At 44.4% G+C, this 13,783-nt stretch overlaps 1 protein-coding gene across 2 annotated transcripts; it reads left to right on the top strand.

Moving 5' to 3' along the window:
- The first annotated feature begins 337 nt into the window (after window positions 1-337).
- On the top strand, window positions 338-12,594 carry Umps (uridine monophosphate synthetase). 2 transcript variants are annotated; one of them, NM_009471.3, is made up of 6 exons: window positions 338-550; window positions 3,451-3,604; window positions 5,136-5,807; window positions 7,024-7,199; window positions 8,209-8,323; window positions 10,441-12,594. In NM_009471.3, exons 1-6 carry the CDS (start codon window positions 395-397, stop codon window positions 10,611-10,613), a joined length of 1,446 nt encoding a protein of 481 aa, NP_033497.1. In that variant the 5' UTR covers window positions 338-394; the 3' UTR covers window positions 10,614-12,594. The 2 variants fall into 2 exon arrangements, with proteins under 2 accessions (NP_033497.1, NP_001335016.1); NM_001348087.1 differs by lacking the exon at window positions 3,451-3,604.
- Window positions 12,595-13,783: the final 1,189 nt, after the last annotated feature.

Here is a 13,783-nt window from a genome sequence, read left to right as displayed (position 1 = left end):
AATTACTATGAAACTCTCCCACGCCAACTGCTGTAAAATTAATACAAGAAGGTAGCCACAGGCTCTGTCTTAGAGGATTTTTATTTTATGGAAAGAAACCCTGAGAGATTAGGGAAGTGGCTGTTAACAGTGACTGGATCAGATAAAGAAGCGCTCAGCTATAAACAAAACAAACAAAATAAAAAATGAACGAAGCCTACAGATCCCTCCGGGGGAAATCAGGCTTCGATCTAGCTTTCAGGTTTGAAAACCCACCTCCCCAACCAGGAAGCATCTAGAACACTCAATGAAGCCCGCGGCCCGGGCCGGAAAGGGGGGCGGAAGAGGCGGGACTTCTGGGTGACGTCACGGGCCCCAAGCCCCTCGGCTTCCAGAGCGAACTGAGCGCGCGAGAATGGAGGTCGCCAGCCAAGCCCTGGGCCCCTTGGTCACCGAGCTGTATGACGTGCAGGCTTTCAAGTTCGGGAGCTTCGTCCTGAAGAGCGGGCTCTCCTCCCCAGTCTACATCGACCTGCGGGGCATCGTGTCACGCCCGCGTCTTCTCAGTCAGGTACCAGCCCCGAGGGACGGGATGGCTCCGGGTGGCGGGAAAAGAGAGCAGGAGATGGCGGGGGTGGCCGAAATTGGGGACAAGGGAGAGCCACAGACCAGGCAGGCAAGCCCTCCCGACTGCTGGTCTGGAGAGTGTGGAGGAGCTTGGGGACCGGGAGCCTTCAGCTTCTTTGAGACCTTGTTTCTGGACCGATCGGTGTAGACACGTGTTTTGCGAGAGTCCGGGTGTCCTGTTGGGCTCTGGCCGGCGGAGAAGTCCTTGAGTGAGTTCTGTGTACCTAACCCCCAGAAAGTGACAATTAGGGAGGAAAGGAAAAGGCGGGAGGGTGGAGAAATTAGTAGCGGATCAAACGACTCGATTTAATAGTGCATGGCCAGTAGCAAGAAGTGAAAGCCATATGGTGGATACCAGAAAGGCAGAATTTTTTGGTTGGCAAGGGTAAAGTGTGCACTTAGAGGTTTCTAGCCTGTTGTTTCTCAAACCTCGTGTCGGTTGTCTGTGAGTCACCGCCAAGTCGGCCTTGAGGCAGTGCTTTCTAGAATAACAAGCCTCCAGCCGAACTGCATGCAGATGGCATTTAGAATAAAAGGTTAGAAATGGCAGGAAGTGTTGCTAGGGACTCTGTGTGGATTATAGATCATTGTGAAGTTTGTATTAGCGTTTATAGTGGGTGTGGGTGTGTGTCCAGGTGTGCACGTGCCGTGGTACACTTTCGAAGATCAGAGTGTGTTCTCGCCCTCCCTCTCTGTCTTGAGGGTTAAACGGATTGAACTCAGGTGGTCAGGCTGGGCAGAAAAACCTTTACCAGAGGAGCCAGTGTGCCTGCCAGAATTGTTAATAAATAAAGCACTGGGGTTGGAGTCAAAAGTTAAAGGTCCCACTTCATAGTGCTGCTCAAGGCCAGCCTGGGCTACATGAGAATTTGTCCCAAGACCAAACATACTAATGGAATAGTTAAAAGTTACTAGTGGCTACTTTGTTGCCTAGTGTAACTGTAGAATATTTCCATTATTTGCAGAGGTCTATCAAGACATAATATGTATGTAGCCAGGTATGGTGGTGCACATCTATAATTCCTGCATTCAGGAAGCTGAGGCAGGAGAATTGTGAGTTTGAGGTCAGCCTGGGTTGCACAGGGAGACCCTGTTTTTAAAAACCAACCCCTCTGCCCTCAATGTACTGTTCCTATCACATACTTAAGGTTTGTTTCTTGGGTACCCATTTTGCCTAAATTGTTGTGAGTAGATTGAAACCCTGATTGACGTGGTTTGAATTATTGGCTTTTCACCATCCAGAATCTTACTATGATTAGGAACCGTATTACCAAGAACTATCTAATTAAAATTTTAAAGAGGTTTATGTAAATAGGTGTTCTCAAGATATATAGCACCGCCCAAAAACCCAATAGATAATATGCTTCTAACTTCGTAGCAATAAGTGATAATTGACTGGTTGTGTACACACATAAACAATTGAAGGGAAACGATAGTATTTATTTCCCTAAAAAACAAATTCCCCCAAATCATTTCTTATACTCTTATGATTTGTGGGTTTATGTTGTAGGTATATGCTCATGTCAGTGATAATCCAAAAGAGTGTCTAGCAGACTTAATCATGAAATGTATTTAACTTGGTAATCTTAAGTTTCAGTTGCTATACATCTTGGTTTAGGTGCATGTAAAGCATGACAGATCAGTAAAAGCCTGCAGGAAGAAGTATGTATTGTACTGTAATTCTGTGCACATAGTGGAGTGATAATAGTAATTTGAGAAAACCAATGTTTCAGTTTTCATAGTCTTATCTAGCAGTGTGTGTGTGTGTGTGTGTGTGTGTGTGTGTGTGTGTGTGTGTGTGTTACTGAGGCTTGGGTCCCGGGCTGTAAGTATACCAGGCCAAGTGCTCTATCACTTAGCCCTAGTACCTACCTTCCCACATTCATTACAGATAGTGTTATAACAGTTCTGAGTATGTCCATGATTTTAGTATTAGAAATTACACACTTTGTAACTTAAAAATAGTCACAAGCTTTTCCAACTCCAGAAGGGTGGCATGAGTAGAGCATGCCCATGCCTACAATCCCAGCGCCTGGGTGGCTGATGAGGCAGGAACAGCCACATGAGTTGACCAGTTTTGACCCTTCAGAACCTCAAAAGTAGATGACTGGAGCGATGGCTCAACAGCCAAGAGCACTGACTGCTCTTCCAGAAGTCCTGAGTTCAATTCCCAGCAACCACATGGTAGCTCACAACCATCTGTAATGGGACTCGATGCCCTCTTCTGGTGTGTTGCAAGACAGTGACAGTCTGTAAATGAGCTACAATGTACCATATACATAAAATAAATCTTTAAAAAAAAAAAAAGCTCTCATTCTTAAGTGGTAGATGTACAAGAAATAAAGTTTTGTTGTTGTTGGTTGTTTTTTTGTTTTGTTTTGTTTTGTTTTTTGTTTGTTTGTTTTTTCGAGACAGGGTTTCTCTGTGTAGCCCTGACTGTCTTGGAACTCACTCTGTAGACCAGGCTGGCCTCGAACTCAAAAATCCGCCTGCCTCTGCCTCCCAAGTGCTGAGATTAAAGGTGTCTGTCACCACTGCCCAGCGTAAAATTTTATTTTAAAGGTAGTGTTAGATGAGAGTATGCATTCTAACATTAAAATATGCTTGATTTGGCCTGGTGGAAGTGGTCCATGCCTTTAGTCGCAGTGCTTAGGAGGCATAGATACTCATGGTAAATTGTTATGAATAATCCATTTATATCTTAGGCTTAAATTTTTATTTTAAATTTTTAAATTTAAAAAATCTCCTGGGGTCACGTCTTTCCAATTCTGTTGTGCTGTGGCATGATTCATATGTCATTTGAAGTAGTAATAATGGAAAGTATGTGTGTTCCTTTTTTTACAGGTCGCAGACATTTTATTCCAGACTGCAAAAAATGCGGGGATCAGTTTTGACAGTGTGTGTGGAGTTCCTTATACAGCGTTACCACTGGCGACAGTTATCTGCTCAGCCAATCACATTCCCATGCTCATTAGGAGGAAGGAAACAAAGGATTATGGTAAAATAAAAATATCCTAAGCCTCAGGTTAATATGTAACCTGCTAGGATTTTGTTCTCTATCAGGCCCTGGTGTTTACCAGAGCTGTTGCACGCTCTCCAGAGGCCTGGTCAGCTGTCGAGTTGCTGACTCTTGCTGCAGGAGACCTTCCCGTACAGTCTGGCTCTGAAATGCTTTCTGTTGACTGGGCAGTAGAAGCAAAGTGCTTGGTGAACCCCAACCTTTGTATTGGCCCTTTCTTCATCAGTAGAATGTTCTAGGAGCACATACTTGTAGGTATCTTTCCATTCAAATGCATGCAGTCATGAAGAGTAAGGTCCTCTAATGAAACTACAGACACCTTGGGCACACATCTTTTGTTGGGGTCCACGTCAGGTGTGTTTGCTTAAGAACCTGAAAATCAATCTAAAGATATGAGGACTGAGTTGTTACTTAATAATATTAGAGAATTAGCGAGATTTTTGTTTATATTGATATGGTGGTGCCTTGTTAGTTTTTAAAAAGAGATCTTTTAAGATAAACTATGCAATATCTTGGGTTTGCTTCTGAGACTTGTGAGAGGACAGTGAGATAGCTCAATGGGTAGAGAAGCCTGCAGCTAACTCTGACCTGAGTTTGGGCGCTGGGTCCCACTCAAATGTAAAACTGAATCTCAAAAAATGAATATGAAGTCTAGAGCCTGAGTTACCTATATTTTGTAGATTATAGTGGGGCTTAAGGGTGGAGAAGTCACTGTGGTTACGGTATGCAAGAAGTTGTGAAATGTTCCCCATCTGAATTTAGTTTATGAGTGTTCGTGTTTTACCTGTATGTGTGCTACGTGCATGCAGTGCCAGCAGAGGCTGTAAGGGCATTGGAGTCCCTGGAACTGTAGTTATATAGAGTTGCGAGCTGCCCTATGGGTGCTGGGAACTGAACCTGGTTCTCTGAAAGAGCAGCTGTGTTCTTGGGCCACTGAGCCTGCTCCCTAACCCTCACTTTGTTTGAGGTAGAGTCTTGCTGTAGATCCCTGACCGGCCTGCATGGCCTAGGCTGATTCTAAGGCTCTGGCAGCCCTCCTATTTTAGCCTCCTAAGTACTAAGATTAAGCATGTGTCACACACTTTAAATGGCTTTTTTAAAAAAAGTAGATTGTTCAGTTGGTCATGAGTGGTAAACTTATAATCAATTTAGATGGGAAAGGAATGATTTTATTGATGATACTGGCCTATTCTGTCTTTCATTATTGTATAAGTGATGTGATTTTTAAAAAAACTCCACATTGCTCAGAAAAAAATGAGTTGTTACACAGTGAAATAATTTGTTTTACTCTAACTATTCTGTATATAATTGATAATTTGGAGATACAGAGGATAGCGAACAAATAGTTGCGGTGCATTGATTAACAGAAAGTAGCTTCAAAGTAAATGACCACAACTAAGATTTACATAGTCGCGGCTCTTTAGAGGGTCCTAGCAAGTGTAGACTCGGTACATCTTGTGCTAGCTGAACTGTCTTACATAGTGTTTCAACAGAAGCTTTTCTTCTCTAGGTACCAAGCGCCTTGTAGAAGGAGAGATTAATCCGGGCCAGACCTGTCTGGTCATTGAGGACGTCGTCACCAGCGGAGCCAGTGTTTTGGAGACTGTGGAAGTTCTTCAGAAGGAGGGTCTAAAGGTAACTGATGCCATAGTGCTGTTGGACCGGGAGCAGGGAGGCAAGGACAAGCTGCAGGCCCAGGGGATCCGCCTCCACGCCGTGTGCACGCTCTCCCAAATGCTGGAGATTCTCCAGCAGCAGGAAAAGATCGACGCTGACATGGTCGGGAGAGTGAAGAGGTTCATTCAGGAGAACGTTTTCTCAGCAGCTAATCATAACGGTCTCCCCCCTCCTGAGAAGAAAGCGTGCAAAGAACTCAGCTTTGGTGCTCGAGCTGAGCTGCCTGGAACCCACCCGCTTGCCTCAAAGCTGCTCCGGCTCATGCAGAAGAAGGAGACCAATCTGTGTCTGTCTGCCGATGTGTCGGAGGCCAGGGAGCTGCTGCAGCTCGCAGACGCCTTGGGACCCAGCATCTGCATGCTCAAAACTCATGTCGACATTCTGAATGATTTTACTCTGGATGTGATGGAGGAGTTGACAGCCCTGGCAAAACGCCACGAGTTCTTAATATTTGAAGACAGGAAATTCGCTGATATTGGAAACACAGTTAAAAAGCAGTATGAAAGTAAGTGTGCTCAGAAACAGACTGGCTGAAGGGAAGGTGTGTTGGCTCACAGGAGTCAGCAGAAGACAGAGCTGTCAGGCCCTGAGCTGGCCTTGTTTCTCTCCATATCTCCGCTGTGTTCTCCAGTCTGCTTTCTTTGTTGATTTGTTTCCCAGGTAGGGAATTCCACGCCTCTCTTACCTCTGTGTAAACTCCCTTCGTTAGCTGGCCTGGGGAATACACCTGCTCCTACCACTACAAGGTCGAGCTCTGTTTAACCATCGAGGACTCAGAATCCTGTCAATTCCCATAAAGAAAATGGATGAGCTGCTGTCAGAAGGTGTCTTGAGTTCTGGGCAGGCAAAACAAAACACTGGCTGAAAATTGCCAATATAGGAAAGAATAGGAAAATATTAAGTACTACTTAGCACGATGTGTTGATACACTTTTTCCCCATTCACGTTTTTAGTATCAGCCAGGCAGAGAGAGGAACTTATAAGTGGCTTGGGAAATGCTTAGTCTTATACCTGCTTTCTCGTGCAGATTTCTTAGAAACAAGTGGCCCTGGTTTGTACTGTGTGGATCTGATGCTTTTTCAAGACTCTGTAGAACAGTTGAGTGGCCACACGGTCTCTTTTCTGGTGCATCCCTACACCTAATTTCTTTCTTTCAAGTAGAACTGTCTGCAACCTCATGTACTAATGATGTCCTACCAGGACAACCTTGCTTAGCTTGCTGGCTGAAGGATAACCTGTCTTTATTTTATGTTTGTGTGTTCATTTTTCAAAACTCTGCATTTTTACTATCTGTTAAAAATGTATATAGATGCCTGTAAGATTGGGAGAGCCAAGAAAACCGGTAGGGGTAAAGTTGCCGAGAGATCTCTATAGGGTGGAAAAATCTTGTCTTCAGGAGAATGTCGGGATGTTACACTGCTTGAGCTCTGTCCATCTTCATAGCAGCCCCTCTGTAATAGCATAGGCTTGATCAGTGGTCTGAATCTGCAAACAAAAGTATCAGCCCATCAGTGTTCCTGACCAACCAAGTGCAGCACTTTTTGCAAGGATTTTTCCTCACTGTGACCTCTCACTGAGCTACCAGATGGAACCATGGGTCCACTGATAAAGTGCTCGATTCTAACTTGTTAGTAGAAGATAATTTCATACCGTAGTTGGTTGGGCAAAAGGTTGTAGTTTTATCTTTGAAATTAGCAAATACCTTTTTTATTTGTCCTCAGGTGGCACCTTTAAAATAGCTTCATGGGCAGATATAGTGAATGCTCACGTCGTGCCAGGCTCAGGAGTTGTGAAAGGCTTACAGGAAGTGGGTCTGCCTTTACATCGAGCCTGCCTGCTCATTGCAGAAATGAGCTCTGCTGGCTCCTTGGCCACTGGAAACTACACCAAGGCAGCAGTAAGTGATGGGGTGCTGGAGGGAGAGGAGACTGGGTCTGTATGTGCTGTATGTTCTAGGGCAAGAAAATACCTTCATCTGAGGCCCGAGGCAGCCATGGCCTCACCCCGTACCGATCCTCAATCCAGCTATTCTGACAGTTTATCAGCACCAGTTGAACATGTTGATCTTGTAGTAGGTGAAGGGTTTGGATTGTATACCAGCCCATTTGGACATATGTTTGCTTTTCATCTTGAGGTAAAACTGAAGATAAGGGTTGAATTTTAAGTTGCTCTTCATGTTTTCCTATGGTAAATTTTCTAGTTGGATAGTCATCTAGAAAGTGAATAAATGGTATTTGTAGATACTTTAAGGACTGCAGTCATGGTTTTTGTGCGATGTTTTGCCTGCATGTCTGTCTGTGTACCACATGTGTTCCTAGTGCCCACAGAAGCCAGCAGAGAGCATTGGATTCCCAGTAACTGAAGTTACAGATGGTTGTGAGCCACCAAGTGGGTGCTAGGAATTGAACTTGGGTCCTAAAAGAGGAAGCAGTACTCTTAACTGCTGAGCCATATATCTATATCTCACCCTCTATGGTAAATTTAAATCCCTGAATGGGCCATAAATCCCAACTTCCTAGTCAAAAACAAAAGGTCTGGGGTTTAGATCTGGCTCAAGGTTAAGCTGTTCCTTATTGTGGTAGTAGCTGGTGGCAAGGTTAGCATGTGCCTGTGAGGAAAGAGTGCAGGAATGAGGCCAGTGAAGAGCAGGTGCCAAAGAGAAAGTGCTGGAAGAGTGTTGCTTAGGTCTTGAAGGTGTGGCTGTTTTGTCTATGATGGTACACACCTCAAATCCTTCCAAGTAGGTGAGCCATTAGGCATTGTTAAAGGAAGAACTATACAGCATCTTGTCTGATACTTGCTCTGTCAGATCTTCTCAGGCATGGCTCCTTGGGCGAAGGGGGTCATCTCAGAACCTTAGTTGTGTTCTTGTGTTCTTGTAATACTGCCCACTGTGTCCCATTTAGGTCGGGATGGCTGAGGAGCACTGTGAATTTGTCATTGGCTTCATTTCTGGCTCCCGAGTAAGCATGAAACCAGAGTTTCTTCACTTGACCCCAGGAGTTCAGTTAGAAACAGGAGGTAAGGATGCTCATAGCTGTGGCTCTTCCAAACTCATTTCCTTATCCATGTCAGGCAGGGTAACACATTGTAAACTGTGGTGGTGGTGTTGTCTTAGTCTAGGGCGACAGTTCTCAACCTGTGGGTCCAACCCCTTTTAGAGGAGGAAGGTCACATATCAGTTATGGAGTAGCAATGAAATAGTTTTATGGTTGGGGGCAGGGTCAGCATTTCTAGCATTAGGAAGGTTGAGAACCACTGATCTAGACCAATGGGTGAGCCTTTTGACCTGGTAATAGTGTGTACTGTGTAAGACAGTTTAATTTTAGGATTGAAGACTACTTTTGAGATGGAACGTGGAGAGATCTGCTTAATTTAACTCTGCCTCCCAAGTGTTGTGGCTAAAGGCATGTGCCGTCATTCTGGCTAGAAACCTGATATTTTGGGTTAGCATTTTCTATTTGGTGCTCTGAGGAAGCATTCTATGTTCCAGCAGGTCTGGAAAACTCTAAACTAAACAGATTGTCAGCAACTTTGCTGTGCCAGTGCCTGGCTGTGGTTCTTAAACTTGTAACCATCTCATATGCAGTTGTAAGGGAGCAAGCCAGGATGTAAAACCAGGCACGGATAAGGGCTGGATGTAGTTCTAAATGGTGTGTGCTTAGCTGACACAAGGCTTTAGTCTCCAGTACCTCGCCTCTGCCAGCCAACAAGAGTGTAACTGTCCTGTAGAACAGGTAAAGGTTGGGCTCCCTAGAGCTGGATTGGTCATGGCTCAGGGGTGTAGCTCAGCTGGCAGTGTTTTGTGTCTGTTGAGTATTTCTAGGAATCATAGTATTTCCCATGTTGAGGGGGAAAAGCACTGCCTTTTGTTTGGAGTTACTTAAAACAGTCTCAAATTTTGCACATTATGGAGTAGATAGACCTCCACAGACTAAGTGGCCTTGGAAGTCAACAACTCTCAGTAACTTTTTTTTTTTAAGACTTGTTTATTTATTATATGTAAGTACACTGAAGCTGTCTTCAGACACCCTAGAAGAGGGCATCGGATCTCATTACAGATGGTTGTGAGCCACCATGTGGTTGCTGGGATTTGAACTCACGATCTTCAGAAGAGCAGTTGGCGCTCTTAACTGCTGAGCCATCTCACCAGTCCCTCTCAGTAACTTTTTAAACTGCAGTTGAAAAGATCTGAGTTCTTTGTCCTTCCATTCTGTGTATCCTGGTTTTGCTTTAGACAGGATCTCTATTTTGTCCTGGAACTCTCTATGTAGACCAGACTGCCTTGAACTCAAGAGATTCTCCTGCCTCGCTGTTGCTGGGATTAAAGGTGTGCACAACCATACCTGGCTTTTTTTTCTTGTGTAGCATAGGCTGGTCTCGAATGACTGAGTGCATATGCCACCATTCCCAGCTGACTAAAGTAAGGCTTTGCACATAGTCGGCACACTGAGCTCCAGCCCAGACACTAAGCAACTTGTTTTTTTTGAGATGGGATCTCTCTATTTTAGCTCTGGCTGCCCTGGAACTAAAATGTAGATCCGGGTGGCCTCAAACTCAAGAGATCCGCCTGCTTCTGCCGCCCTAGTGCTAGGACTAAAGGTGTGCACTACCATGCCCAGCCTCAGAGTAAACTACTTTTAATCTCATCTTCTTAATCTGTAAAATGTAGGGATTTATAGCACTGACCTTAAGATAGTGGGAGGCATGGGGATGGTATGAATATTATATCTATTTAGCATAGTCCCTCAACAAAGCAAGCTGCGTTTGACTGCTATATTCAGAATACCTGCAATTCTTTCACTAGATAGCACATTAGAACCTAGGCCTTTAAAGATTGAAGGCATCAAATCCATTTAACATAATATCTCTAGAACAGCAGATATTATTAATAAGTCATATCCAAGTATCCACATGCCTTTAATACTGGCATTAGGGAGGCAGGCAAATTTCTGAGTTCAAGGCCAGCTTGGTTTACATTGTTTCCAAAAACAAAGGATTAGGGGGCTGAGAACTTGGTGGGATTATAGTAGAAATGGTTATGGATAATAAGGTGTATTATATAGTAAATGCTCTCTGGACACTTTGTATGGCTTCCTGAGTTTGCATCATGTTAAATAGCTTTTGTTTCTCCGCAGGGGATCACCTTGGCCAGCAGTACAATAGTCCCCAAGAAGTGATCGGGAAACGCGGTTCTGATGTCATCATTGTAGGCCGGGGAATACTTGCAGCGGCTAACCGCCTAGAAGCAGCTGAGATGTACAGGAAGGCTGCCTGGGAGGCATATCTGAGTAGGCTTGCTGTTCAGTGAGACAGAAGACACTGAAAATGGGTGGTATCCCAAAAGCCGCTGGCTTCAGAGACCAGTGCTCAGGGCCCTGCACAGGGTCTGTGAAGAGAGACTCTGCAGCATTGTATCATGGTCTAACTTGTAATCACTGCATTGGTACTGTAATGAGCAGCCCTTTTGAAAGCTTTCTCAAGACTGGTATTTGTTTGGCAGCTGCCACCTTTCAGATTCCTTGGGCTATACTGCTTAATTCTTTTAGTTCCAGTGTGACTTAGTCACACACATCTAATGTTAGCCGCTTACCTCCTTCAGTGCCATGAAGCTGGATCCTTTCGTGGAGCAGGAGTTCTAGTTCATTCTACTCAGCAGTCAGTGTAGAAAGTCAGGCACAGCTTCCTCTTGCCGCCTCTGTATCCAAGAGAGAACGGCAGTACCAGTTCCCCACTGTCATTGTGTGTTTGCTAATAACCTGGGGGCTCATAGTGAATGGCTCAGTGGTTAAGAGCACTGTTCCTCTTATGTAGGATCAGCATGTGGTTCCCAGCACCCACATTGTGTCTCAAAACCATCTGTAACTCCAATTCCAGGGGATCCAGTTTCCTCTTATAGCTTCCAGGGGCTACATGCATGTGATACAATGCACCTTTACTTTACAAAGACAGTCTTTGCCAGTGCTAAGAGGGAAAATTTTAGTACAGAAATATTTGCTCACAGACTGAGAAATTGGGTGCCTCCTACAGTGTGATCTGACCGCTCTTTAACACATAGAACTTAGCCGTGTCCATTGCAAGTGGAATTCACAGCCCCCGTAAACTTGAACCAGTTGCCCCTGTGGTCCGCATGCTTACTGAGCAAAGCACCACCACCCTAGTTTCTGCCCTCCACACATCATCAGTGGTACCTTAAGTCTTATTCCTGCCAAAAGGAAAGATCCTTTAGCACTCACAGACAGCTGTATGTAAATAGTCTAGACTTGAGATAACTGGTGAGCGCCAGACAGAATGGTCTGAGAGTATGTAGCCTGCTAACTTCCTTAGCACTGAGTCAGTACAGCACCCGGTCTACACATCTATAAGATTAGCAACTGCATACACTCAGCAAGTAATGGTGCATCCTGTAGTAAAGTGGAATCAAAGTAGCAATAGCACGTGCTTGAAGGAGTCCGACTGCAGCATGGTCCCATCGAGTAAAAGCATAACAAGGCATGAGCCTCAGGTGGGTTTGAGCTAATGTCTGAGAAAAGCTGTCAGGAGCTAATGGAACTTCCCTTCTAGGCTTTAGCTTAGTCATAGTCTCCAACAGCTATGTGGTTCCAGGAGTCCAAGGTCCAGGAGTTGTAAGATGCAGACCTAAACTGAGACCCTGAAGTTAAGTGCACACACACGCTCTTTAGAGCAGGCTTTTAGGAACCAAAAGGAAAAATGCATTAAGTTCTACACTGTTAACTCAGATCAGTATTTGGGGAAATAGGAAACAAAGTCCTCTTGAGGACGACTTACTATTCCACCCATTAAAACTAACAACAGTACCCTTGGCCAAATCAGTTCATCAAAAATAATGTTAAATGCTGTCTGCTTTTCCAGATGGCTGGGCATGGCAGTTTCATAATTAACAGCTACATAATTTACCCAAGAAAATGGTTTTGTCACTGGAGATGTCTCCAATGTTTACTCCATAAATAAGATGCTCCCCAGTGGCATCTTATCTGCTCCTGTCACAATGGCCTTCCTATAAGCAAAAAACAAACTATCATGAGAAAATATTTATGTCCTACTGAAGGTGGCAGTTTTATGAGTTCCTCTTGTAAGTTCCTCTTTAAACTCCTGAGTTCCTCTTTGGCGGTCCATCAGTGTGCCAAGATTGCACTATGGACACTCCTGTGAGGGCATTTTCTTGTTTAATAATCCTGTGAGGTGGAAGAGCCCAGTCCACAATGGGCAGTGACACCCCTATTCACATAGTCTTGAATTATATAAAGGCTAAGCAAGCCAATAAGAACATCCTCTGTAGTCTCCTGCCTCTGCTTCAGCTCTCGCATTAGGTTCCTTGCTCGGACTTCAGTGTGACCTGAGGATCGCATGCTGAAGTGAACCCCTTCCCTTCACAAGATGCTTTTGGTCACAGTAGAAACACTAAGAATGAGTGTAAGAATAGACCTCTGTAAGTTTTGGGAGGAGTCTCAGGATCGGGGGCTTGATATGATGATACACATTGGCAATAACTCTTTGGCAAGGTTATTTTTTTTTAAAGAGATCTATTTATTTTATGTATATGACCACACTGTAGCTGTCTTTAGATAAACCAGAAGAGGGCATCAGATCTCATTATATATGGTTGTGAACCATCATGTGGTTGCTGGGAATTGAACTCAGGACTTCTGGAAGAACAGAGGGTGCTCTCAACCACGGAGCTATCTCTCCAGCTCCAAGGTTATTTTTTTGAGAAATAATTTTGTCATGTTAGCTCAGCCTTGCTTTGGATTCACAAGGTGAGGATTACAGGTGTGTATACCAAACGGCCTCATCTCAGCAATTTCAGAGAAGTTGGCGTACTGTTGCTAGAATTCATTTCACTTTGCTCCAATGAAAGGTACTGTGGTACAGCACTTCTAACAATGGAAACTTTAAACACAAGGAAGGGACAAGTAGCTATCCCGGCCCTTCACAGTGATACATACTTCACACTGGATTATCTGTTGCTATAGCCCTGGCTGGAACTAGCTGGCTTAGAACTCTTAGCCAACTGCCTACCTTAGCCACTTGAGTCCTGGGATTAAAGGTCTATGCTACCACGCCAGGCAGAATTCTTTTCAAATACTGGTTTTGTTTCCCTAATTCAGGCATACATATATATGCATTAAAGGGGCCACTATATGGACTGGAGAAGTGGCTCAGTAGTTGAAAGCACTTGCTGTTCTTCCAGAGGACCCAGGTTCAATTCCCAGCACACTTGGCAACTCAGCCTGTTTAACTACAGACCCAGGGGGATTCGAGGCCCTAGACATACATCGAGCAAAACATCCATAGCCCAAAAACTTTAACATGAAAAAAAGATTTTAAAGGCTGCTGTTGCCGATTAGATTTGGACCAATCTTACAGAATTTGTTCAGACCAAAACCAAGCGACTTGAGGGGAAAAAACATTCTCAGATTTCCAGCTGGTTAGTGCTTGCCTGTGTGTAAGCTGGGAAGC

Source organism: Mus musculus, chromosome 16, assembly GCF_000001635.26.
Source record: "Mus musculus strain C57BL/6J chromosome 16, GRCm38.p6 C57BL/6J".
NCBI lineage: Eukaryota > Metazoa > Chordata > Mammalia > Rodentia > Muridae > Mus > Mus musculus.
The sequence above is the reverse complement of the archived record's forward strand: the minus strand, read 5'-3'. Positions and strand labels throughout refer to the sequence as shown.